Raw genomic sequence first — 25,770 nt, forward strand, 5'->3', positions numbered from 1 at the left:
GTGCGCGCGCGCGCGCTGTCACCGCCCGCGGCGCGAGGGCCCGGCGCATGCGCACGGCGGGAGGGCCGGCGGCCGCTGCCCTGGGCGCGGGGTGTCATGGCGGCGGCCGGGGCCGGGGCCGGGGCTGGGGCCGGGGCGGGAGCTGCGGCGCTCGCCGCCTCTGTCCAGGACTTCGTGGCCGGGCAGCAGGACGGCCGCGCCGCGGAGGTGGCGGCAGGTAGCGGGCGGGCGCGGCTGCGGGGCGGGGCCGGGCGTGGGCACGGCGGCGGGGCCGGGCCTGGGGCACGTCTGGGGGGCGGTGGGGCGGGACGTGGGGGTGCGGGGTGGGCTTTGAGGGTGAGCGTGGGGCAGGGTGTGGGGCTGGGCGTAGGCACGGCTGTGGGGTAGGGCTTAGGATGCAGAATGGGGCAGGGCATGAGGTAGGCTGTGGGGCAGGGCATGGCAGGGTGTGGGGGCGTGGGGCAGAGCGTGGCCATGGGTTGTGGAGCTGGGACACGAGGCTGCGGTGCGCAGCATGGCTATGGGGCAGGGCATGGGGGAATGGGTAGGGCCTGCAGCTGTGAGCTGGGCATTGAAAGGGGGGATGAGGACTAGGGGCTCAGGGGTAGGTGTGGGGCAGCAGCTAGGGTGAGGGACTCTAGGGCAGTGGTAGGTGTGGGTAGATGCGGGACTGTTGGGAGCTGGGGTGAAGGCAGAGTTGCGGGGTCTGTGGGGATGGGTCAGGGTTTTGGAGGGCTGGTCTAGAGTATGGGGTGGAATTGAAGGTGTTGGGCCAGCAGCTGGCCTGGAGCAGGGAAGGGGGCTTCGGGGTGGGGGATATGGCATGGGATGTGTGAGCTGATGGGTGCACGAGGCTGCAGGTCCTGGCACTGGAGGTTTAGGGTGCAGTGGGAGCTGCCATGGGTGGTACTGGGTATGACTGGCTGGGGAGTGGCCATGGATGGGTGGCAGAGAAGGTGACAGTGGGAAGGGAGCTCCTGGCCTTGCTGAGGTGCTGTGGGAGATGACTGATGCGCTGGCTTCGCTGGCCCCTGCTTCCGGGGCCCAGGCTCTGACTGCTCTCTCTGTGGTTTCTCCTCCTTTCCTGGCAGGGCTTGAGGCATTTGGGTTCCTTGGATAATTTGTTTTTCTGCTTGGAGCAGCAGTTTGGTGACTTTGTTACTTTAGGGAATTTGCAGCTTCAGGAACGTGGTTTTTTAAGGATAAGGCAGCACATTTGTGTTTCTAGGCAGTGGCTTCAGCGTGTTTTGGAATGGAGTTGAGAGAGCAGAGAAGGACTACATAGGCTACATTACACAGAGGGGTAGCTTATAGACCTTTCCCAAGGCTGATGGATTGTGAACCGATCTGTGGTATCATGGTAATGAGATGAGCTGGCAAAACGGGAAGATAACCTGGTGGTCCGTGCAATGCAGAGTGAAGAAAATGCCAAGGAAATTTGGAGGAATTCACTAAACTGTGTGACATTCAAGATGTTGCAAAAGAGTTGCACAAAGCCTCCAACATATTTGGGATGGAGGGGGCGAAAGATAACCTTACAACTACCGTTGCCATCTATGGTCATGTTACAGAAGTGCCCGCAGAAAGCTTTGCCTCTTCGAAGACGTACAAAGAGAATAGCCGCCCCTGCCTCCCCCCATTCTCATCAGCCGTATGGCACTTGTGACAAATCTACCTTGACAAGCGAGGGAGCTGGCAAGTGTTCTTTGGCCCCTCTGACCTCGTATAGAATCACACATCAGAAAGTATTAAATTGCATCACGTATCCTTGAGCGAAAGGGGAGGTTTTTTCTAACCTTGTGGCCGTTGTGCAATTGTTGGAAGAAACACGTCGAGCTTCTCCCATGTGTTGCTGAGTACTAAATCAAGGGTAAATTGGCAAGTGAAGCACCAATTTGGTGCTTCACCAATTGGCAAGTGACAGCACCAAGAAAGGCCTTGGTGCTGTCACAGGCAGCTCGGGCTGCACGAGTCAGTGGGTGGCAGGAGGCTGAACTCGTTTTTATTAAAACATGGGGAGAGAAGGATAACACTGTTACAGAAATCCATCACACGCTGCCCATGAATGCTGTGCTCACGTTTTGAGGGTGTGTGGGACACAAAAGTGGAAAGTGTGTGGAAGTGATTAATGTCTAGAAGGACACTGCATGAAAGGGCGGAAGAGGTGTCAGGAAGGGGAGCAGATTGATTCTGAGTAATAATGCAGCGAAGGGTAAATGGCTTGCTTCTGTTTAGCCTGTCGGACTACAGGAACACCAGAATGGGAAGGCAGCCCCTCCTGGTAAAGGGAGTGCTGGGATTCAAGGTGCGTAATTAACCTTGGGAACTTGTTGCTGCCAGATGTGGAGGCAGAAGTTTCACAGGCTCACCACTGTGCCTGCCGTGCTGATGAGGCAGGTCCAATTATAGCTGTGCTTGCGCTAAAGCCGTGGCCTGCACAGCTCTGCCTGCAAGCAGGAGGCAGCCCTCGCAGGTTGTGCTGTCGGGGCTGGCGTGGTCACTCCGCACAAGACGAAGCTGATCACACCCCTGGGTCCCTGAGCACAGAGCGAGTTCTCTCGCTGTAGCCAAGCGAAGGGGCTGCTAACCATGGGGAGCATTAAGAGCCAATTGTGGTTTGGTCAATTCAGCTCTTTCCTGTTGATTAGGAAACCAGCAGCTTTGTGTAGATGCTGCTTTTGGTCTCTCAAAACACAGAGAGGCAGAGTGCTTGGCTGTGGAGACAGTGTTTGTCTCAGATGTTCTCCATGGTGGTTCAGAGGCACGAGGGCTTTTTGTGAGCTTGCAGAGCGGGATGTTGGGATGCTGGGTGTGAAGGGGCCGTACGAGTTCTCCCGGCAGCCCACTCTGCTTTGTGCCAGTGCACAGCACCCACTTGCTGTTGCACTGTTGTTCTTCTGCAAGAAATTTTGCCAGCACCTTACAGCTGTCGCTCAAGGCATCCCCTGTTCAGTCTGTGCCTGTCGACTCTGCGACCTGCTGGGCTCCTCTTCTTCCTCACAGCTCCCCTTATCGGTTCTGTCCCTCAGTCCAGGCTTCCTCTCCCTGCTGTGCCAAGCGGGATTGGAAGCTCTTTCTCCAGAGACGGGGCTGCCTGCTGTCAGAAAACAGTCATCCCTTCTCCCATCCCCAGAGACCCCTCTCTCTGATGAACAGCGTGACTTAATACTGGAATTAACTGCTTAGGAAGAGCCAGTAAATGCTTGCAACAGCAGGAGATGCTAGCTGAGACAAGGCCTGGGAACGCCCTGAATGAAACCTTTAGGCTTCTGAGGGCGTGGGTGCCCTGTCAGTTGTGTAGGCAAGACTTCAGCAGGGCAGAGGGATGAACAGGGCCCTCCAGAGTGCCCGGAAGTTCTTCCGGGCAAAGGCAGCGAGGCTCGGTGACTGGAAGGTGCTTTTTTTGCGGAGGAAAGCTGTTTTGTCCAGGTGGAGAGTGAGGGGTGCTGCTTGTTTCCCAGCAATGTCCCTTGCCACCTGAGCTACAGGTTAGAGGGCTGAAGGTAAGGCAGTCCCCTGCCTCCCACCCCATGTCTGACCACAGGGCATGCACAGAGCTTTCCTACTGGGAAGGTGTCATGTTGGCAGTGGGTGGCAGGAGCGGAGAACCTGCCATTCTGCCAAGGTTCTTGTAGGATGCAGCAAGTCCTTACCAAAGCCTCCCAAGGAGCGACTCTTCCCCCAGTTGAGTTGCAAGGATATTGAGGCAGGAGGTGAGTGAGGCAACCTGGCGGGATGTCTGAGTCAGAGCTGGAAATAGACTCCAGGAGTCCCAACGTTTCGTCTTCCTCTGACCACAAAGCTGCCTTTCTCCCTGCCCTCCATCTTGGAGGGAGTTTGTGCAGGTCTTGCTCAGCACAGGGTGGAGGTGGCAGAGCCAAGTGGGGAAGCTGGGTGATCGCTAGTGTCTGAGCCGGTTCTCCCTCAGGAAGCACCTGGGGAGCTGCCCTCTGTCTCCTCCTGGCTTGCTCACATTAGAGAAGTGTTTTTTGGCATCTCAGCAAAGTGGAGCACAGCAAGGCTGCTTGTCTCGGGAGCCACGCATTGGTCACGGATGCAGCCAGGCTGCGGGGACAGGGTAGAGGCAAAGTGCAGGCAAGTTCTCCCCTTGCTGCCTGCTCTCAGCTCTGATCCAGTCAAGGCAGCTCTCGGTCCCAGACTTGTTCATAGGCAGGGCTGGAGGCAGCTCCACCAACTAAATGCACATGGCTCCTTCGGTGCTTAGCGAGGTGCCAGCACCCATCCAGCCTTTCCCGCTGCGGTGCTGGGGCCCTTCCCAGCATCTGTCTCCAGCGCTGTGCCTGACTGACAGTCTGGGAGTCTCTTTGGTTCACTCTCTTTACCTCCTTTCTCCAGGGGTGAAAGATGGAAGCTGGACTGTGCTGCAGCTTGTGGAAGCCCTGGGGTAAGAAAAGCCTTATACGTTATATATCGCATAAGGGCCTTGCAAGGGAGATTCCCACGAGGAGGGACAGTAAGAAGGAAAAGTGTGCATGCTCGTCCAGGACAACCTAGCTTCAGCACTGGTAGATGCGCCACAGCACACAGGCCTGCAGGGATGTTGTCCGCTCACAGCATGGGACCTGAGTGGTGCTTTGCCTTCCCAGGACTTGGGAGCTGTTTGGGAAAAAGCAAGGCCGCAGCAGCTCTTGATGCTCTCCCAGGACTGAGGAGAAGTGTTGTGGCAGGCAGCGAGCCACAGGACACTTCTCAGTTGGGACTGTCCCCAGCAGGAGCTGCCTGAGCACACAGCTGCACATCACCATGTCATGAGTTGGCTGGCACTCAGCTTTTGCTTCTGTCTCCGAGCTGTTGTGGCCTGGGACTCGGGGAGGCTTGTTTCTCCCAAGCTGGGGGCTGGGTTTGCCTCACTGTAAGAGGCTTTGCCCTTTTTTGGCCCTGGTGATCTTGGGAGCCTGAGTTTCAGGTGCAGAGCGTGGTGCAAGAGCAATTTCTTTGGACTGACTTGAGAACTTGGATTTATTGCTGTGTGACTCTGGGGCCAGGTGCATGCGTGCAGCATAGTCAGGGGAAGAGGAGTCTGCTCCCACCCTGCTGGCAAGTCAGGCAGGACTGGGCCACCACCCCCCTGCCCAGAGAGCAGCACCTCTTTGTTTTTATAATGTGTCTGCTCAGGATGTGCTTCCTGCTTGGGTGTCCCTGCTCACAACAGGCCTCTTGGGCTTTCTCTCCACTTGGGCTAGGTCTTGCCTGGAGAACACAGATCCTCGGACACGAGGGCGAGGCATCCAGCTGCTCTCACAAGTCCTGCTCCAGTGTTACTCCCTGCTCCAGGAGAAGGAAGGTAAGGGCTGCTCTGGCCCCTTGAGTGGCTGCTGGCGAGTTGGGGGCAAAGCCTGTGCCACTTAAGTGTCTGTCCTGCAGTTGGCAAAGGGATTGATTTAGCACCGTGACAACTTTGTACATGTCTCTCGCGTCAAAGTCCAAGGAGGGCACGGGGCCTCACGCTGCAGCCTTTTTGCCAGCCTCACCACCCAACTTGGGTTACTCCCTCAACACGCCAAAGCCCTGGCGCTGCAGCTGGTGCCCCTGGCAGCGTGTGGGTGTTGCACACCCAGGTGTGCTCAGCGCCACGTGGGACGCCTTGGGGACACATCTGCATGTCAAAATCCTTGGGTGGTGATTCAGTGCAGGAAAACCATCCTTCACAAAGCAAGTCACGCCGCAGCCCTGCGGCCTGCCCAGGTTAACTCTGGGGGAACCCTGGGGCCTGGGGAGGAGGGGAGATCAGCATAAGGATGAGAGTGGAGTGGAGGACCGGAGTGGGGAGAGGAAGATGCTCCATCCGAGGAGGCAAGGAGAAGGTTTGGCTGTGTTAAATGCCCCATAGCAACTGGCTGGCAGCAGGGGAAGCCAGTAAGTGCTGCCAGACTTTGACGTGGACTGGGGGGCTTGCTGATCGGTAGCTGAACCTGTGCCAGCAGGCTGGCAAGGCAGGGGGGCCCAGCTAGTAAGTGAGATCAAGGAAGGGAAGGATGGAACTAAGAGGTGCTTAGTCCTTGGCGTTTGGCTCTCTGTACGTTTCAGAGTGGTGCCAGGCAGGGCCAAGAGCAGCTGCACAGAGAGAGTACGGACAGACTAGCTACTGGTGTAGATGTGATGACTGTGATGGGGACTGGGGTGCTCCAGAGGGACAAGTGGGGGTGGGGAGATTCAGTGGGAAGGTCTGGCAGGGTGAGGGCAGCAAGTTGGGTTAGAGCCAAGTCACCAGGAGCTTCGGAGGAGGGTGGACAGAGCCAGCTTCCCAGGAGGGCACAGGCAGCTGCTGTGACACCCCCAGCTGGCCCCTTCTCCTTTCCTGTCCCTCCTCATGCAGTTAATTTCTCAAGCGCTGTGTCAGGCTGCCTCCTGGGGGGGTGAGTTTCTGCAGAGCTGTGGGCGCAGGATGCTGCTAGCTGGCTCTTCCAGTCTGCTTCCTGCTGCCACTCCCCAGGGCCGGGGTGTGCAGGCGCCCGTGGCCGTGACTCAGGGGCCGGGAACGTGTTGTGGAGCCAGCGCGGGGAAGCCGGAGCTCCTGCTCCAGCCCTGCACCCCACCCCACGACATCCCCCAGCCTTGGATGAGCAGGCATCTGCCACTTCACTGCTGGTGTCTGTACCCACGTGTCTGGACAGGACAGGGCAAATGCCTCTCGGGTAGCTCCAGCACCTCTGCAGCAGCCAGAGGTGGGTGCTGCCCCGCTGCGGTCAGACGTGGGTTGCTCACGGGGGGAGGGCGAAGGCGTTGGAGCCAGGTGGGTGCACCCAACAGTGGCGGTTAATCCCATTCACCAGTGCAAGATATGCTTGCTGTTCATCCAGCAGCTGCTTTTGGCAGAGCTGGGGCCGGTGCCCAGCAGCTGCGTTTCCTGGGACTAATGCACGTTGGTGTCTGTTTCTGGCAGTGCTGCATCTGGTCCTGTTCTATGAGAATCGGCTGCAAGATCATCACCTCGTGATCCCCTCGGTGCTCCAGGGACTCCGAGCGCTGGTGAGCTCGTGCCCCTCAGCCCGCAGCACCGGGATGTGCTCCAGAGTGGTGCCGGGGAGGTGCAACACCTGGGTATGGGTTGGAGCAGCATATTGAGCAGGGTCTGGCTGGTCTGTGAGCTCCTGCCCGGTGGCATTGCCCTGTCTCCTCAGTGCTCCTGCTGTGCCCCTTGCAGAGGGGCAGGTGAGAGGAGACTGCCTTGATTTCCTGCCCCATGCTGGTATTGGGGCAAGGATTCCCTGGCCACCCTGAGGAGCAGCGTAGGTGATGGGTATCCTGTCCTGTCCTGTGGGGGTGGTGAGCTCTCCCCAGGGTAGGAGAGGATCCTGCAGGTGGCTGCTGTACAGAAGCAGGAGCTCTGTTTTATTTTTGCCATCATGTTTTTTTCTTCTTGCCTTTCTCTTTTCCTGTTCCCAGAGCATGTGTGAGGTGCTGTCCCAGGGGTTAGCGGTGTCTGTGCTCAAAGCTATCTTCCAGGAGGTACACGTGCAGGTGAGCAATGTGATTTCCCATCCTCCTGTCCCCACTCTCCAGGTGTCTGGGGATGGCCTGCCTGCCCTGAGGACTGAGTGCACTCAGTAGCAGCGCAGTGTAGCGCATCCTTCAGCAGCAGTGCAGTGCTCCTGTGGAGCTTAGAGAGAGCTTGTCTCACTGCAGCGCGAGAGGCAGACAACAGCTGAGGATCCTGTTTGGCCCTTGTCCTCTCTTCTCTCAGCCCTGGGGGAGTTACTTCCTTTGCTCTGTTCTCCAGGCTGTGTTTAACTGCCCCTAGCCCCCATAGTCTCCTCCAATTTAAGATTGTTTATGCTGGCAGGACCTTGGGCAGCATGTGTGGCCCTGGTGTGACTGTAATGGTGCATTCATGCAGTGATGGACACAGTCATGTTCAGGTGTCATTGCATAGCCATGTGCACACTTTGCATGTGCTAAATGGGATCTACGTGCCAGGAAGCAGCAGCTGAGCTGCTGGGGGTCCTGCCCTCTTCTCAAAGGCATGCACAGCCCTTGGGTGGTGGGTAGCAGTGCTGCCATGTGTGGAGGCTTGTTTTGATTGCTCTGCTCCTCCCTCCAGTCCCTGCTGCAGCTGGACCGCCACACAGTCTACAGCATCATCACCAACTTCATGGGCACCAGGGAGGAAGGTGAGGGGGCAGATGCCAGAACCACTCTGGAGTTGTCCAGGCTGAGAAAATGGCCGCTTTCACCTTCTCCGAGGGCTCTGTGGCTCTGCCTGGGGAGAGCTGGAAGGGCTGTGGGGCTGGGGAAGCTGGGCTGGTTTCATGCCATGTTGGTGAGGTCTGGTGTCCTGCACATGCTCACGCTCCTTCTTTCTGCAGAGCTGAAGGGCCTGGGTGCCGACTTCACCTTCGGCTTTATCCAGGTGATGGATGGGGAGAAGGATCCCCGCAACCTGCTGGTGGCCTTCCAGATCGTGCATGATCTCATTACCAAGAACTACGCTCTGGGTGAGCCTGTGCCTGCCGTGCAGAGCTGATCAGGGAACATGTTGCTTTTCTTTGAGCTGTTGGAGGGATGGCCCTTGGGTCTGACCAGGGCTGAGGTTGTCCCTGACAGGCTTTAGGAGCTGCAGAGCCAGCTGTCATGGGTGCTAGGCATGGCTGCTGTGCCTCTTTTGCCCAGCATCTCTCCTCACTCCCTCTCTCCTCTCCCTGCAGGTCCCTTTGTGGAGGAGCTGTTTGAAGTGACGTCCTGCTACTTCCCCATTGATTTTACTCCAGTGAGTGAGTCTTCCCCGTGCCACAGTCTGTTCCTGCTGGTGTTTTCTCAGGGGGTCGTGACCCCTTCAGGGAATGGGAGGAGGGGGTGAGCAAGAGTCTTGGCTGGGCACTGTTGAGCTGTGAGCTGCGGTACCCAGGCTGACAGGCCAGTGCCAAGCTGGCTGCAGTGACTGGCATCACTGCTGCCTTGCTGGAGATGAGGTGATGCAGCCTCCCCTGATGGCTGGGTTGGGAGGTTTCCTGACCGGTGACCTGTTCTCTGTGCTTCCCTTCCAGCCCCCCAATGACCCTCATGGCATCCAGAGGGAAGACCTTATCCTGAGCCTCCGGGCTGTGCTGGCCTCCACGCCCCAATTTGCTGAGGTAGGAAGCTCCTAGGGTGTTCTCGAGCACCCCACTGTTCCCTGAGCACAGGCTGCATTTCATAGTGCTGCAGCTCCCACTGTGGCTCTGTGGGATGGGAACAACTGGGACCAGGAGCCTGCAGTAGGGCAGCCCTGTCTCCTGCTGGGGCTGAGCATGGGGAGGGTGCTGACGCTGACATCCTGGGCTGCCTGTTGCACATATCCCTCCACCTCTGAGGCTGAGAGGCTGAGCTTGCAGCCCTGCAGGGCCATGGACAAGTGGTGCAAAGGTGTGCTGACTCTTAAGTGCCTCTCTCTGCAGTTCCTACTCCCTCTGCTCATTGAGAAGATGGACTCAGACCTGCAAAGTGCCAAGCTTGACTCCCTGCAGACCCTGGTAAGGAGGGATCCCCTGCTCCCTTCAGCCCACAGCTGGCCTGTGGCAGCAGCAGCCAGTCACCTCTGAGCCCTTCTCCCTGCCAGCCAGAGACTCTCCCTTGCAGAGCCATAATTTCCAGGGTCCTAGTTTGGCCTGCATCACTCTTTCCTGTTTTTCTCTCCCTTGAGTGGTTTGTGCAGTTCAGCATGAGCCTGCCAGGATGGGCAGTGTCCTTGCTCTGTGTCCTCCCAGTACTGACTTCTCTCTGATGCTTTCTTCTGGCTCCCCCTTGCAGACTGCCTGCTGTGCCATCTACGGGCAGAAGGAGCTGCAGGAATTCCTCCCCAGCCTCTGGTCATCCCTGCGCAGGGAGGTGAGTACTGCAGGGCCCCTTACAAATGCTCCACCACAGTTGGGCTCCGGCTGAGCAGGAGTTCACAGCCAGACCAGGCGGCCCCCATATGTCCCAGCAGCCCCCACCTTGGACAGCCCCAGCTGGAAAGTGGGGGGACAGACCAGCGCTATCAGCATGTCCCTGGGGCTTGGATGTGCCACACTGCATGTTCGAAGCATGTGGGAAGCGAGGCGGGAGCCTGAGCCCTTCAGCCTGCGATTTGGGTCAGTGCAGAGCTTAGCTCATCCTACAGCCTCTCCTGCAGGTGTTCCAGACAGCAAGCGAGAAGGTCGAGGCCGAGTGCCTGGCCACGCTGCACGCCCTCTCTGCCTGCCTCTCCCGCTCCGTGCTCAGCTCTGACACCGAGGACCTGCTGGATTCCTTCCTCAGCAGCATCCTGCAAGGTAGCTAGCGGAGAGACCTACCCTGCCCCGAGCAGCCAGGCCTGCAAGCATCCTCCTAGCTAGAGATCCGCCCTCCTGTTCTCTTTGAAGCCTCTTTCTTCTCTTTCTAGCTCTCACAGCCACTGTTGGTTCCTCCAAGGGAATTGGCTGCAGGAAGGGAGGGGAAGGGGGCACAGTAGGAAGTGCCTGTTGGATCGAGTTGCTTTCCTCTCTGCTGGGATTGGGGCGTCCAAGGCTGTGCTGTGCGCTTGGAGCTGGGGGAAACAGCTCTGTTAGGGAGGCTGTGCGGCAGCTCAGAGCTGCGCCCCGGCAGCACGTCCCAGCCCAGATATCAGCTGCGTCCCCGCACACGAGGCAGAGGAGCTCTGCTGGTGCAGCTGATGCCCAGCCTATCTCAGATTGCAGGCACCATCTGTGCGAGCCCGACATGAAGCTGGTGTGGCCAAGTGCCAAACTCCTGCAGGCAGCAGCGGGTGCCTCCCTCCGCGCCTACCACCGCGTCACCCGCAGCGTCCTGCCCCTGCTGCTGGAGCAGTACACCAAGCACCCGCAGGTGAGGGGCACCCCGGGCTCTGCGGTCACAGGCAGCAGGGCTGAGCGCAGCCGCTGGCTCTGCAAGGCTTGGTGGGAGCAGGGTGTCAAAGTGGGTGTCCTTTCCTGGCTGCAGGTGGGCACCCTGTGGGCACCCTCTGACCTCACAGCACTGGGCTGAGGTGTAGCTGTGTCCCAGCAGTGACGGTGATCTGGGTTATGCCTTTGTGTCCCTGCAGAGCAGCCAGAGGAGGACAATCTTGGAAATGTTGCTGGGCTTCCTGGAGTTGCAGCAGAAGTGGGGACATGTGGAAGAAGGTGAGGCTGGCTGGTCCCTCCGGAGGCACCCGTGTCCCAGGGGGCTGCTGGGTCTCACCTCATCTTCCCGTATGCTGACAGAGAAGGAAAGCTCACTGACGTGGGCGGCTGCATGTGCAACCCCCTGCCACGTCCCAGGGGCCCTGCATGGTTGGGTGTCAACTGGCAGGGCCCCAGAAAGGGTCTGTCAGGTGCAGTGGTGGTGGCTGTGCGGTGACAGCCAGACACAAGCAGTGACTCCGTGCCTCTCTCTCCAGATGAGAGCACTCTGCTGTCACTCCAAGCCCCGGTTTGCTCTGTGGTGTTCTCGGCGCTGACGGATCCCAGTGTGCAGCTGCAGCTGATTGGGATCAGGGCACTGACTGTCCTGGGCTCCCTGCAAGGTTGGTGCCTTGTTTCCCTCGGGGAGGCAGAGGGAGGTGTCACCCTGTTCTGGGAGACATGGTGCCATGTGGCTGCTAGGACATCCTTGCCTGCTGCCTGTGCTGCCTGTAGGTGCACAGGAGCAGTGGCAGCACTTCCTACCCAGGCCATGAGCTCCAGGGACACTTGGTCTCTCTCTTCCCTGTTTGTGCCGGGTGCCTTCTATCTCTGGTGTTTGTCATGCTGCTGCTAGCTGGATGAGGGGGAAGGATGCTGGCCAGAACACTGGCATCTTTGCCTTTGGCCAAGGGCAGGATTCCTCTATGGCTCTTGTTGCAGGCTTCCTGTCTCCCTCTGACCTGGAGCTGGTTGTGGATCACCTCATCCGTCTTGCTCTCTGTGAGGAGGATTCCCAGAGCAGGTGAGGAGCGGGCTGGCACCGCTGCAGTCACCCACGCTCTGGGGAGAGGAACAAAGCCTGGCTTTGTTGCAGAGAGGGTCTGTAGTCTGGGGGAAGGCACAAGAACTGTCTGAACTGAAAGACAATGTGGGTGTAAGAGCAAAAGGATAAACCAGGTGATTTCTGGGCTGGAAATTAGAAAGTGTGGGCCTGTCAAAGTAGGGGGCTCTGCTCTGCCTGCCGGTAGGGTGAAAAAGGCAGATTGCTGAGAAATGGGTTTCTGGAGGCATCTTCTGGGCCAGGTCTTTGCAGCTGGTGTACAAGCAGCCCAGGGTTTGCAGTGCTCATATCACTCCTCCTACTCTCTTCCCCTCTGGCAGCGAAGCAGCGATGGAGGCAGCTGGTTCTCTGGCCCCCATCTACCCAAAGGTTTTCTCTGGACGCATGGTACCCAGGCTTGAAGAGGAGCTGCAGTCAGGTAGGGCTGGCAGCCTTGGGAAGGAAGTGATGTCTCGTTTTGGGGTGAAGCCTGTCCCATCCCCGTTTGCCTCCTACCAGGCAGCAGGGCTGTGCCACACGGTGTAGGTCAGTGGCTCACTTTCTTGGGGGATTCCCAGCACAGGCACTGTGGTGCTGCCACAGGGAAGGCCATGCCTGGTGCTGGCAACCAGCCAGCGTGGCCGGGATCACCCTTGGGGTGAGGATCTGCCCAGCCACAGAGCAGGCAGAGTGCCTTGGGCCTGGCACGGGCTAGTTCTGCTGTGCTGCTTCGCCCCATCCACCCTGGCAGGGGCTGGGCCCTGAATGCCCTTGGGTGAGGGGGCCTGGGGTCACCCCAACACCCCTCTGAGGTGTGTCTCCTCTTCAGAGCGGGAGGAGGAGAGCTCCCGCGACCACCGCTCCCTGCGGCAGCGCTGCCTGCAGGCCCTGGCAGCTCTGTCCATCCACACCAGCATCGTGAGGGAAACCGTCCCTGTCCTGCTGCAGCATCTCCGGAAGGTGCAGAAAGGTAACGCAGCCCATGACAGGCAGCTCCACGTCTGGGCAGGAGCTGCCTCCGTTACCGGGGATGGCTGGGAGAGAGCGGGGATGGCAGTGGGGTGAGGAGCCCAGGGCTGGGCTGGGACTCCCACCGGTGGAGGGGGGAGTAGGGAGGGCTGCATTGCACCGGGATCCCGGCGAAGATCAGGGGGGCGAGTGCTGCGGCTGTTTGATGTGACGATGACTGTGCCCTGCAGGGAGCGAGGCCGGGAACGCCCAGGATGTGGTCTCTGTGTGCCAGAGCCTGCACCGTGTGGCCCTGCAGTGCCAGCAGGACGCGGAGGGCTGCTGGTACTACCACCAGACGGTGGTGCCCTGCCTGCTGGCCATGGCTGTGCAGGCTGCCACGCAAGGTAGGTGCGGGGCTGCAGCGGGAGAGGGGAGAGCGGGCAGTTCCCCGGACTCCCTGGGGTCGCTGATCCTGCAGCCAGCGCTGCTGCTGCCGCCCTCCGGCAACCGCGGGCACTGCGGGCCCCGCTGCGCGCTGCCCGAGGCAGAGCAGCCCTGCCCCAGGGCCGGTGTGGGTCAGGGGGCTGTGCCTTCCTCCTCCCTCTGGGCAGCAGGCTCCAGCGCGTCCCTTTCCTCCCGCTGCCTGCAGAGAGCACCCACCCGCTGCTGGGCAAGGCGCTGCTGGAGGAAGAGGTGCTGACTGCCATGGTCCCAGTCATCAGCGCTGCCACCACTCACCTGAGCCCTGAGTGAGTGATGCTGGGGCAGCACGCCGGGCACTCCATCGTGGGGAGGGGGCAGGCTGCGTCCCTGCTGCTGGCTGTACGGGGAGACCCTGCGCCTCCTGGGAGGTACTTGGGAGCTCTCTGGTGACCCTCCCAGAGCAGCACATTGCGATGTCTCCTTTCTCCTAGGCTGGCTGCCCAGAGCGTGTCTCACGTGGTGCCCCTCTTCCTGGATGGAGAGGTCTCCTTCCTGCCCCAGAACAGTTTTCCCTGCTCCTTCCAGCCCTTTGAGGTGTGTTGGGTGCTTGGGGCTGGGGTGCCGGAACAGGGACAGGGAATGAGGATGTTGGCACAGGCTGGCAGCGAGAACCGTGATGACATGGGTGCTGTTCTTCCCCCGCAGGATGGGGAGTGCTCGGAGGCACAGAGACGCCTGGTCGTCCTCCTCATGGCCTTCGTCTGCTCCTTGCCCCGCAACGTAAGTTGGTGGGGTGGGGGTGGAGAAGGGGCCCTGACCGAGTGCCCTCCTGCCCGGGTCCACAGCAAGCTCCACAGGCAGAATGGAGCAGCTGCAGCCCCGGTCTGTAACATGCTCCATGTCTCTTCCAGGTGGCAATTCCTCAGCAGGAACGGCTGCTCCGGGAGCTGCTGGCACTGAGTTGCTCCTGCAGCTGCCCCTTCACAGCCACCACAGCTGCCAAGTGCTTCGCAGGGCTGGTGAACAAGCACCCAGCAGGTAAGGGGGCTGGGCAGGATGCCGTGGGTCCCTGCCCACTGCTGGCAGGGGAATGGCTCAGCCTGTCCCTTCTGTGTCCCCAGGGCAGCAGCTGGATGAGATCCTGCAGCTTGCAGTGAACAGGATGGAGCCCGGCCTTGCGGAGGGGCCCCGCCGAATGCAGGCACTCACCCTGCTGCTTTGGGTAAGGCCTGGCCTGGATGTGAGAAGGGGGGAGAGCTGGGGGGGCTGGCCTGGAGCTGACTCTGCTCTGCCTGCACAGGTGACCAAAGCCCTGGTGCTGCGCTACCACCCCCTGAGCTCCCGCCTGACGGACAAGGTAGGCAGCGGTAGGGCTGCGTGATGTCCGAGGAGCCTGCCCGCTCCCCCTGCGGCCGGCTCCAGCAGCAGGGTGCCCTGTCTCAGGGCTCTCTCCCTCACAGCTGCTGGGCTTACTGGGTGACATGGAGCTGGGCCCTGCTGCAGCCGACGGCTTCTCCCTGCTCATGGCCGAGTCCCCGGACGTGCTGCACAAGGGCTGCCATGCCGACGTGCGCATCATGTTCCGCCAGCGCTTCTTCACTGACAACGTCCCCAAGCTGGTGCAGGGCTTCCACGGGGCTGGCCCCGGTGAGCGGCCACCCCCAGCCCAGCCTTGCCACCCCGTTACCCCTTACCCAGGGGACCTGAGCTGGCGTCCCCTACTTCCCCTGGCTGCCTGTAACCATCTCTGCTCTCCACAGACGTGAAGGCCAATTACCTGAAGGGCCTGTCCCATGTGCTCAACCACCTCCCCAAGCCCGTGCTGGTGACGGAGCTGCCCACGGTGAGAGCCAGCTGTGGCAGGGGGGAATTGTGGCAGCGTAGGTGCACAGCTGGGAATTACTCATGTGTCCTGTGTCCTCCCCACCCACAGCTGCTTTCCCTCCTGCTTGAGGCTTTGTCCTGCTCAGACCGCGTGGTGCAGCTCTCCACACTGAGCTGCCTCCAGCCACTGCTGCTCGAAGCTCCCCAGATCATGAGCCTGCACGTCGACACACTGGTCACCAAGTTCCTCAGCCTCGCTTCCAGCCCCACCATGGTGGGTGTGCCCTCTCCTTCCCCCCCCACGCCCCTCTCCTCCACCCCTGGGGTGCTGCCCTCACCCCTCTCTCTCTCTGTTCCAGGCTGTCCGCATTGCCGCCCTGCGCTGTGCCCACGCACTTACCAGCCTGCCCACAACAGTGGTAAGTGCTCCTGCAGCGCCCGCTGCCTGCTCCTGCATGTAGAGGGGCAAGGGGGCCCCAAACGTCCTCCTGGGGAGCAACCAGCACCCAGCTCTCTCACTAAGAGCCCTTTCTGTCTGACAGCTGCTCCCGTACAAGGCCCGAGTTATCCGGGCGCTGGCCAAGCCTTTGGATGACAAGAAGAGGCTGGTGCGGAAGGAGGCGGTGGCAGCACGAGGGGAATGGTGAGTGCGTGTGGCTGGAGCTGCTAGGGCAAGGGCATGTTGGGGACGTGGCTGATGGCAGCATCTCTGTGCCCACAGGTTCCTGCTGGGGAGCCCGGGCAGGTGAGCACGCTGTGTCCCCTCCCTGTGCCGACCGACAATCTGACCGGGCCCCTGCTAACCCACCAAGCCATCCAACCGATGCCACGGACCGTCGGAGCCCAGTACTGCCCCAAGTGCCGGGGCTGGAGTGTGGGGGCCGGCAGACAGCACCCCTCACCGCGGCACCTTCCTGGCACCCCCACCCTCTTCCTGGCACCCGCCAGAGGGAAGGAGCTGTGTCGCTCGTGGCTTGCCCAGCCTCCGCTGCAGCCAGGGACAGTGACGGACAGACTCGCCACGTGTGGGTGGAGAGGGCAGGCCTGTGCACATGCGTACGGCGTGTGGCAACTCACGGGCCAGAGGAATAAATGTATCTGTTTTGGTAATGCTGCAGGGGTCTCCATGCAGCCCACGCTGGGACTGCCGTGCCCTTCCCTATGTTGAGTAGCTAAAGGTGCTGCTGGTTACAGGCCCTTACTCCTCTTTCCGTGTTGGGGAATTGTGGGGGTCCTTCTCCTCCCCTGCGCCCCCCACCAGGGAAAAGAGACAGGCTCCTTTAAAAAAAGAAAATTTATTGGATGGTCTTAAAAAGGCTCTCTGGGGAGTGCTTGGGGGGCAGGGGTGCCATCCTCTGCGCCCAGCCCTGCCGGAGAGCCGAGCTGGACCACATGCTGGCCCATACCTGTGCTAGCGAGGGCAGCACCTTCAGCTCGAGTGGGGAGCAGCAGCTCTGCCGCCTTTCCCCCGGGGCTGCCTGCAGCCCCACTGAGCCCAGAGAGCAGGCGTCCAGGCACCGACACTGTCCAAACAGTTTCCCATGGCTCTGGCTCCGCTCAGCAGTGTGTGCCAGCACCCGCCTTGGCACTTGGGCCAAAGGGAGCTGCGGTGGTGGAGCAGGTCCCCTGTGCGCTCCCCTGCCTGCGGGGAGGGATGGCTGCAGCACCCGGGCCTCAGATGGCCAGGAGCGGTGTGCGCTGCTCTGTCACACAGGGAGGCAGGTCCCAGCTCAGGCCCGTCCCATGGGGCAGGTGAGGAGAGGGCAGCAGGACGCGGGTGAGCCAGTGCCTGGGGGGAGAGGAGTGAGGCCACAGCAAAAAGCTGAAGTCTCGGTGCTTCTCAGCTCCACAGAGCTGAGGCAGGGCTGTCGCCACCCGTGAGGGGTGTGAGCCCGTATCCCTGAGCTGCCACGATGGCCGAGCTCCTCAGCCAGGACTCTCTTGGCAAAGGGGTGTGGGGTAGGCCAGAGCTTGCCACCGGGCAGGGCTGAGAAGCCGCAAGGCAGCTGACGCCCAGATCCTCTGCGCCTTGCAAAGCCCGGAGCAGCGCAGTGTGGGATGCTCACTGTCCTGCTCAGCCCCAGTGTCCCAGCACCCCCAACACTGCTGAGCCACCACCCTCCTGGGCAGGGGCTTCCCTGGGCTTTACCTTGGCATGTCCACACCCAGGAACACCTTCCAGTTATCCCAGCCGCCGTAACTGTAGGGGTTCCTGAAGACCTGGAGGCCAAGGAGACGCACATGATGTCTGGCTCTGTCCCAGCCAGCCCTCCCACTCCACGGGCTGCGCTCACCTTGCCTTTCTTCTGCAGTCTCTGCCTCTCCTTCTTGTTGATGTGCCGCTCGATGCTGGTTTCCCCACGGGTGATGAGGGCAGCGTGCCACAGCGTGAGGGCACCCAGAGCCAATGCAACCGAGCTGGGGACAGCAAGGGAGAGCAGGCTGCACACAGGCAATCCTTCCTTGGTGCCGCAGCTGTGGGGGGCTGAGGCTGCCTCCCCGCACCCACAGCTGCGTAGGTGGGTTGGCTCATCTAATCCCCTGACAGAGAGCCGAAATCTCTCCTCCTCTGTGGCCCAAGGGCTGGCAGGGCAGGGACGTCTGTGCTAGAGCAAGCCAGCCCAGCCCCAGGGAGGTAGAGGGTGAGCAACGTCACAGGGCAGGGGGCTGCACGCTGTTTCCCCCAGCACCCTCGCTCCCAGCCCCTGGGCCCGTTACCTGCACAGGACCCAGAGGTAGACCACACTCTTGTGGAAAGCTCGCTGGCGGAAGGAGAAGGTGGGCGGTGGGGTCTGGTAGTACGTCTGAAAAAGGACCAGAGGGGGACAGGATTACCCAAGCTGCTTTATAGCTTGAAGCCAGACAGGGGAACTGCTACACCCCTCACTGATGCAGAGCTCAGACAGCTAGAAAGGACTGTGGCTGGAACCAACACAACAGCCAGGGCGGTGGGGAGGCAGCCTGAGACAGCCACGAGACAGACAGACACCTGAGAGCCGGCACACAGGTGAGAAGCAGCGGGCTGGAGGTAAGGGGGCAGGGAGCAGCTGTGGGGCTGGTCAGGACACTGCACCACACCACAGCTGATGCTCAGGGTGAGATGTGTACGCACTGCTGCGGCTTCCCCAGGAGAGCAGGGCCTCAGCAGCACATGCCAAGCAGCTGCCACCAGCTGCCACCAGCCAAAGCCCCTGGAAGCTGGGTGCACAGGGAAGCGGACCCCACGCTGCTGGAGGCAGTGCACGTAGCAGAGCTGCCCGGCCAGCCTCAGCTCTCCGACACGAGATGAGCACGGGGGCTGGTTCTGGCTGTGGGGTGCTCCTTGAGAGCAGGGCCCCAAGCAGGATGCAGCCTGGAAGGCAGCTCTGCTCCACACTGCCTGGAGCAGCTGGGGGGCAGGGATGTCCCACCTGGTTGGCAGCCACCTGCAGTCTCTCCTTCTCAAGCAGTTTCATTCTCTAGGGGGATGGAAAACAGGGCACTGGTTATGTGTCTCAGAGGAGGGGGCCCTTCCCCCTCACCCCCCCACAGGACCAGGGCAGCTGGGGGCCTCGCAGGAGGAGGGAGAGAGGAAGCAAAGTCACCAGAAGGCCAGGGCTGGCCCAGCCTTGTTCTGCAAGCTCAGCCCAGGGAGCCCAGGCAGCCTCGGTGCACGGCAGGGCAAGGGCTGGGGCCTGCCTGCTCACCTCGATGGCTGCGTAGGCGTCCCGGAACATCTCCCAGCCGCTGATGCTGCAGTAGATGCAGCCCATGGTCATGAACAGGCAGAAGGAGAAGAAGTAGCGGTGGTTGTAGTGTCCCACACAGTTGTTTAGCCAGGCTGCTTCTGGGGTTAAAGGTGTGTAACTGTGACGGGCCATGGGTCCAAACCCACCCCAGAGACCAGGGCAGTTCTTCTGAGCTCGACCCCCAGCACCCTTCCCTGTGCTGGCTGACTCGGGAGGAGTGGGGCAGGGAGAGAAGAGGGAAGCAGGGCCGGCTCCCCCTGGGAGAGTGCCGTGGGTTAGTACTGCAGAAGGATACGGCAGTGGTGGTCCATCTTCAGCACACACCTGGGAGGGAGGAGAGCAGCGCCAGCGTCAGTGCCAGTACAAGCACCGTGTTTGGGAGGGGGTAGGCAGCCCCCCCAGCCCTGCATGCTGTGCTAGAGACGAGGCAAGAAGCCAGCAGAGCAGAGGGGAAGCAGCCCCAGTCTCGCAGCATGGTGAGGGACAAGGAGAGGGGTCCCGGAGGCTGCCCCGAGTGCTGTGGTGGGCAGAGGGAGGGAGCCCTACCTGTTGCAGATGCTGCAGTGGTGGGTGCGAGCCGGCTTGGGGGCAATGCATTTCCTGCAGATGGAGACGCCGGTGAGATCGTCCTTGGCCTGCGCACAGGTCAGAGAGATTTGTGCACCCAAGCCCTGCACCCATCCCCTGCTCCCCATGCTCCTCACCTCCCCAGTGATCCCCCTGCCTCCCCTCCCCACACTGCCCAGCCTAGCTGCCCCGATCTGGAGGAGGCCTGCGACACCACCACCAGGCTGGTTCAGCTGTTCCCAGTGCCGGTCCACAGCTGGTCCCCAGTGCCCAGCTGGGAGAGGCTGTGCTGCCAGTTGATGCCTCACCTGTGGCGGGTGCCCGGGCGAGGTGGTGATGGCCATGTAGTAGTGGAAGACGATCATGATGAGGTTCCAGTGTCCGTAGGCGAGGTGCCAGCAGATCCAGGCAGGTGTGTAGGTCTGCAGGATGAGGGGCAGCAGGCAGATGTACACAATGGCCACGATGGAGCTTGTCAGCCCGATCACCAGTGCCACGAACACCTATGGGAAAGGGGCCTGGGTCACCAGAGTGGGCAGCGCCTGCCCCTTGCTGCCTGGGGAGAGGCATGGGCAGGATATGGCCACAGGAAACCAATCTGAAGCACACACTGAGGTCCTCACTCCCTTCCTGCCTAGAGCACAGGCAGCCCTGAGACTCAGTTGCCCCAGCAGCACACTCGCCCCAGAGCCGCGTGCCCCCCTGCCCAGTGAGGGTACTCACCACACCGAACCACCGGGTGACGTGGTCCACCAGCCAGTAGACAGGCTCAAAGAGGGAGTCAAGCACCACGTCGCTGTTGGTGAAGGAGTTGTAGAGCAGGGAGCGGAGGCAGAGGTGCCCGTAGTGCCACAGCTGCTCCACCTGCCGCACCAGCTTAAACCGCCGCCGCCGGCCCAGCCGCAGGCACTTGAGGAGCAGGCGCATCACCGCTGCAAACATCCGCTGCCGGCTCCTCATCCCTGCCACACCACACCTGGGGAGAGAGGAGCTTAGCATGGACAGGCCACCCTGCTGCCTGGCTGTCCCTCAGGAAGGGTCTCCCCTCCCAGACGTGCTGATGCCAGTCATGCAGCTCCTTGCACCAACTCTGCCGGACGCCTGCCTGCACAGCAGGGCAGGGGCCTCTCCTTCACCCTGCACAAGGATGCAGAGCAGGGGGAGCTGAGCCCAGACTCCTGGAGGCTGTAGGACCACTGTCACTGGGACAGCTCTCTGCGTGGAGCGGGGGGCACAGGCCCCCTGGCATCTGGGCTCAGATGCTCTCTAGTCCCATCTCGTCTTTCCCAGCGGGGAGGGGGCCGGGGGAGCGACACGGAGAGTCTGACTCAGAGGAAACCAGAGAAGGCACGAGCATGCAGGATGCTGGGCCAGTTCCAGGAACAATCCCAGGCCCAGCCCCTCCCAACAGGTTCGGGAATGGGGGAACCCGCACAAGATGTATGCAGAGGAGCCAGGCCAGGATTACTCCTCCTCCCCTAGTCCCTCTCCTCACCCCCAAAAAGCAGGGTCTGAATGCTACTTCCCTTCATCTCAACCTCTGGACCAAGCCACGGAGGCCACCCTGCACTTTTCCCAACCTCGCAGCCCCACTCCAAGAGTCCCAACGCTTTCCCCCTTTCCATCGCCTGGATCCACCTTGGACAATGCCACGTGCCAGCAAAGGAGCGTCCCGAGAGCAGCCCCAGGCCGAGGCGATGCTGTGAAGTGCTCCCCTGACCGCTGAGCCCCTCGTCCCACCTGACAGCTGTGCTGGGAGCGAGGAACCTGAGCCAGCCCAGCAGCCGGAAAACGATCTGCAGGGTTGGGGCCCCCAGGCCATGCAGGCAGGGCCCATCAATATTAAGCAGCGAGGCTGCCCCGGGGTCCTGCCAAAGCACATTCTGAGCCTGGGCCAAGCGCTTGCCTCAGCACAGTGCCAGGCGACAGTGCCATGCTGCACAGCCTGTCCAGCAGGAACCGGCTCCCTGTGCTGCCATGCCTGCTGCACGACCCTTGGGGAGCAGCAGGGAGGGTAAGGGCAGGAGCTGCAGCATCCAGATGGGCTGTCCAAAGGAGCCAGGGGCTCCCCTCTGCCCTGCCAGATGAGTGTGGGGCTGACCCCAAGGCTGGGAGCAGCTGGACACAAGGACACCAGGCCCACCAGCCCACTCTAGGTCGCAGGCATGGCTCCTGCACAGGTTTCCTGTACCCTGGTAAGGGAGAGGTGGGATATGCAAACACCAGTGCCACCTCCTTCCCCACATTTCCCTTTGACTCTGAAAAGCACCAGGTGCAAAGTGGAGCAATAACTTCCTGCTGTGCAGCCTTTAGGTGGCACCTGTCGCCGTGTTTTCAGTGTGGTAAGAGACAAAATGTTGCAGCCAGCAGAAGGTCTTGGGGTCAGCCCTCCCCTCCAAACACACGGCACCTCCCTGCCCCTCAGAGAGGTCTCCTCGCCTACAACAGCTGGCAGCTGCTGAGCAGGCAGCCCACAGGGGAGGCAGCCAGCCTGCCCCAGGGCAGGACCTCCCTCTGTCCCCAGGCACCTGCCTGCAGACAGTGCCACAGCCACAGGGATGAGGCTCCAGCAGAGCCATGGGCCCTCCCTGTCCCAGTCAGGCACTGGGGCTCCAGCCCTTGCCCTACCCATGGCCCTCCCCAGGTCCCAGTGGGGCACTGAGCCCACGAGGGTGGGACAGCAACCACCAGCGCGGCCAAGACCACAGGCAACATCAGAGCCCAGGGGGTAACCTTAGATTTGGCCCTACCCCAGGCACAGCCAGGGTCCTGCTCCCGCTGGGTCCAGCCGCCCAGACCCAGCCCTGTGGCACCCTCCAGTGGCGCCCAGCTCCACAATGCCCCGCTCCCCCAGTTCAGTAGCACCCAGCCCCACAGCACCAAGACACTCTCTGGCACCCAGCCCCATCACGCAAAGGCTGCCCATACCAACAGCAAAAAGCCCTCGGCCCCGTAACACCGGGATCCCCTGCCCCGCAGCACCCCCGGCCCTTCCAGGCCCACAGCATCCCCCCCATTGCCTCCCAGCCCCATAGCACCGCCAGGGCGACAGCACGCTCCCCACTGCCTCCCAGGCCTACAGCACCTCCTGCCCCACAACACCCTCAGCCCTCTCCAGGCCCCCTGCACACCCCCCACTGCCTCCCAGCCCCACAGCACCCCAAGCCCCCCACGAGGCCCACCGCACCCCTACATTGCCTCCCAGCCCCACAGCACCCTCCCCATCGCCTCCCAGCCCCCTGGAGGCCCACGGCCCGTCCCAGGCCCATGACACCCCGCAGCAACAGCTCCGTCTGGCGCCGCCGACCTGCCGCCCGCGCCCCGCCGCCCGCCGCCTCCATGCCCGGCGGCCCGCCGCCCTCACGGCCCCACGGGCAGCGCCCGCCGCCCCGCGCACTGCGCCTGCGCGCCGGCCGCGCAGAGCATGCCGGGAAGCGCCCTCTGCCGGCGTTGGACTACAACTCCCAGCGGGCAACGCTCCGTGCCGGATAGGGGAGAACCAGTAGCCGCGCCGCTTACAGCGCGGCCTCGCTGCCGCGGACCAATAGGGTGAGGGCTTTTTGCGGGCGCACTCCCGGCAGCGAACATGGCGCCTCCCGCTCGGTACTGTGTCCCCGGTGAGTGCGGGCCCGGGCGGCTCGGGGAGGAGGTGGTGGGGTGCCCGGAGCAGGAGAGGGGTATCCTGGAGCGGGGGGTGCCCGGAGTAGGAGGGGGGGGGGGCTCGGCGCTGGGGGGTGCCCGGGATAGGGGAGGGGGTGGCCCGGGCGAGGAGAACGGGAGAGGGCGGCCGGGAGCCGCGGAGGGGGCTGCGTGGAGGGGGTTTGCCCCGGGGGGTGCGCGAAGGGACTGACCCGGGGCGGGCGGCCCCGCCGCATTGGGCCGGCCAGCAGCGGGCACCGTGCCCGGGGCAGTGCAGAGCCTGGGACCCCCGGCAGCGACAGCCCCTGCGCACCCGTCCCTCAGGCGAGCGGCTGTGCAGCGCGGAGGAGGCCACGGCTGGCAGCGGGACTTACACCCGGCACGGCTTCATCTTCTCCTCGCTGGCTGGCTGCCTGGAGAAAAGGAGCGAGGACAGCGGGGTGAGCATGGCCGCGGCACACGCTGCCCTTCCCTAGAGCCAGCTGCCGGGTGCCGAGGCTGCGCAGCCCCTTCCCAGTTGGGGAATTGGGCTCCGACGGGGTTTGGCCGGTGCCTGCTGTGAGCCCTGAGCATGGGCTGTGCCCCGAGCTAACCCTCATGTCTGCTGCCCTGCAGCTGCCCGTTGTGTCAGTGGTGAGAGACGCCGAGTCCCAGCTCCTGCCCGATGTGGGGGCCGTGGTGACGTGCAAGGTAGGGCGCCGGAGTGCACTGCAACGGCAAACGGCACAGCCTTTGCTCTCTCTGCCTCGTGCTGATCTTTGTTCCTGCGCGCTGTGGGGTGGGATGAGGAGCCCCTGGGCTCGTTAGTACCCTCTGCACGACTCCCAGCAGGGCAGAGGCAGCCCAGTGGCTCCCTTGGGTCCCTCACTCACAAAGAAGCCAGATATTGGCATGGGGGACACCTGCCTCTCAACAATCCCTGCCCTTGCCACCTGCCCCCAGGCTGAGGTGGGCTGAGGGGAGGTTTTTCTTTGCTCTCCCTTCCAGAACTCTTTCTGGAGCAGCTTGGAGAAAGGGTGGCACAGAGCAGGGATTAATTTCCTTACGGTCCTGATGGTGGGAGAGGGACTGGGGTCACAGCAGGTCTTGGCCTTATTCACGTGTCTTGAGTTGCACAAGTATCATCTTCCTCGCCTGGCTCGCTGCCAGGTGTCCCACCTCTGCCACCGCTACTCTGGTGACAAGGAGGAAGAGGCCGAGTGAGACACGAGCTCCCCGCATACAGCCCTGTCCTGCCTGCACCCTGCCCTTTCCCTGCCTGGAGCGGGGTGCGCTGGGGTGAGAGCAGGCCCACGCTGGCACTGATTCCCCTTTTCCTCCGGGCAGGTTTGCAGCATTAACTCCCGCTTTGCCAAGGTGCACATCCTGTATGTCGGCTCCACGCCACTGAAATCCACCTTCCGGGGGACCATACGGTAGGCAGAGGCCTGGGTTCCCTGTGGGATGGGGTGCCCAAGCGCCCCATCCTCAAGGGGGGAGGAAGGCTTTTCTGGGCAGCGCAGCCGGCTGCCCTGGCAGGAGCTCTGCCCCGAGCACCGGGCAGGTGTCCAGCAAGTCCTGGCGAGCACCCAGGGAGGCCGGGGCAGCTCCTGCCATGGGCTGGAGAGTCGCCTTCGCTCACTGGTGCTCAGATCCCTCCATCTCCTTTTTCAGGAGAGAAGATATTCGAGCCACGGAGAAGGATAAGGTCAGTGAGGCTCTGCCAGTGACTCTGCTGCTGCAGCCACCCCCACTCCTTCGTTCTGCTGGTGGGGGGCTCTTGTCCCACCGCTGACGAGCACCCCGACACGCTGTGCGGTTTTGCCTGCTCTCTCCTGTGCAGGTCGAAGTGTACAAGAGTTTCCGCCCCGGTGACATAGTCCTGGCCAAAGTCGTATCCTTTCCCTTGGTGCCGGGACAGGGGATTTCCAGGGGTCCCCTCGGGGAAGCCTTTCCCTTAACTCCTGTCTAACCAGATCTCGCTGGGGGACGCGCAGTCCAACTACCTGCTGAGCACAGCAGAGAACGAGCTGGGCGTGGTGGTGGCGCGCAGCGAGGCAGGTAGGGATGGGCCACGGGGCCCGGGCTCGGACAGTTCTGCCTCATCCCCCCCCAGGAGCAGCTGATGCGGCCGCCTCCCTTTCCACACGGAGGAACGCAGTGTGGGGAAGGGGAACCCCTGACATGTGGTGTCCCCAGGGGTGCAGATGGTGCCCATCAGCTGGTGCGAGATGCAGTGCCCGCGGACGCACACCAAGGACTTCCGAAAGGTGGCTCGCGTGCAGCCCCAGTTCCTGCAGACCTAGCAGCCCCCGAGGGGGGGCCGGGACCCTGCAGGGCAAGGGGCTGCCGGGCTGGGGTCTGCGGGGCCAGAGCAGCCCCTGGGCTCCAGGCTCCTCCACGTGCGCAAGAAGCTGGAACGGCCAGCCAGGCCCTTGCTGGCAGGATGGATTTTCTATTTTTGGATAATAAATATTTCTTGAGAGCTGCGTGCTCTGCTCAGTTACAGCCCGGTGGGGTGGCTGTGGCTGCCTGTAGCCCGCTGGTCTGGCTCCCGTGGCGGAGCTGTTGAGGGGACGGCTTCCCCAGCACTGCAGCTGGGAGGAAGCACGTGCTTCCAGCCCGCTGCCGGGGAAGAGGAACAACCCAGCAGCTTTGCCGCGGCGAGGTGAACGGCAGAGCTCTGGTTTGCGGCTGGGCGGCCAGGCTGGTTTCCCCACAGCAGTGTCGGGGGCGGAGAACAGCTCGTCTCCCTGCC

At 62.0% G+C, this 25,770-nt stretch overlaps 3 protein-coding genes across 10 annotated transcripts; 2 read left to right on the plus strand and 1 right to left on the minus strand.

Annotated features, from left to right (window-relative positions):
* Positions 1-70: 70 nt before the first annotated feature.
* On the plus strand, positions 71-16,226 carry MMS19 (MMS19 homolog, cytosolic iron-sulfur assembly component). 2 transcript variants are annotated; one of them, XM_072869572.1, is made up of 31 exons: positions 71-217; positions 4,357-4,405; positions 5,205-5,305; positions 6,905-6,990; positions 7,408-7,482; positions 8,063-8,132; positions 8,328-8,456; positions 8,667-8,728; positions 9,006-9,092; positions 9,396-9,470; positions 9,748-9,825; positions 10,100-10,250; positions 10,649-10,803; positions 11,021-11,099; positions 11,357-11,482; positions 11,802-11,883; positions 12,243-12,340; positions 12,731-12,871; positions 13,101-13,256; positions 13,502-13,601; positions 13,767-13,869; positions 13,981-14,055; positions 14,187-14,313; positions 14,397-14,497; positions 14,576-14,632; positions 14,736-14,922; positions 15,036-15,118; positions 15,209-15,373; positions 15,459-15,518; positions 15,642-15,742; positions 15,821-16,226. In XM_072869572.1, the coding sequence occupies exons 1-31, from the start codon at positions 97-99 to the stop codon at positions 15,846-15,848; spliced, it is 3,108 nt and encodes a 1,035-aa protein (XP_072725673.1). In that variant the 5' UTR covers positions 71-96; the 3' UTR covers positions 15,849-16,226. The 2 variants fall into 2 exon arrangements, with proteins under 2 accessions (XP_072725673.1, XP_072725674.1); XM_072869573.1 differs by having other exon boundaries at positions 10,112-10,250; positions 15,821-16,225.
* A 149-nt stretch (positions 16,227-16,375) lies between these two features.
* On the minus strand, positions 16,376-21,815 carry ZDHHC16 (zDHHC palmitoyltransferase 16). 7 transcript variants are annotated; one of them, XM_072869574.1, is made up of 10 exons: positions 20,118-21,798; positions 19,703-19,897; positions 19,374-19,462; positions 19,123-19,151; positions 18,786-18,919; positions 18,510-18,557; positions 17,818-17,903; positions 17,394-17,517; positions 17,249-17,319; positions 16,376-16,888 (listed from the first exon to the last, which is right to left on the minus strand). In XM_072869574.1, the coding sequence occupies exons 1-10, from the start codon at positions 20,391-20,393 to the stop codon at positions 16,774-16,776; spliced, it is 1,167 nt and encodes a 388-aa protein (XP_072725675.1). In that variant the 5' UTR covers positions 20,394-21,798; the 3' UTR covers positions 16,376-16,773. The 7 variants fall into 7 exon arrangements, with proteins under 7 accessions (XP_072725675.1, XP_072725677.1, XP_072725681.1 ...); XM_072869579.1 differs by having other exon boundaries at positions 16,750-16,888; positions 17,399-17,517; positions 20,118-21,803; XM_072869576.1 differs by lacking the exon at positions 18,510-18,557 and having other exon boundaries at positions 20,118-21,799.
* A 1,065-nt stretch (positions 21,816-22,880) lies between these two features.
* On the plus strand, positions 22,881-25,491 carry EXOSC1 (exosome component 1). Its single transcript, XM_072870186.1, has 8 exons — positions 22,881-23,011; positions 23,358-23,473; positions 23,649-23,723; positions 24,360-24,448; positions 24,687-24,720; positions 24,856-24,906; positions 24,989-25,073; positions 25,212-25,491. Exons 1-8 carry the CDS (start codon positions 22,981-22,983, stop codon positions 25,316-25,318), a joined length of 588 nt encoding a protein of 195 aa, XP_072726287.1. The 5' UTR covers positions 22,881-22,980; the 3' UTR covers positions 25,319-25,491.
* Positions 25,492-25,770: the final 279 nt, after the last annotated feature.

The sequence above is a fragment of the Ciconia boyciana genome, chromosome 8, assembly GCF_034638445.1.
Source record: "Ciconia boyciana chromosome 8, ASM3463844v1, whole genome shotgun sequence".
In the NCBI taxonomy this organism is placed as follows: Eukaryota; Metazoa; Chordata; class Aves; order Ciconiiformes; family Ciconiidae; genus Ciconia; species Ciconia boyciana.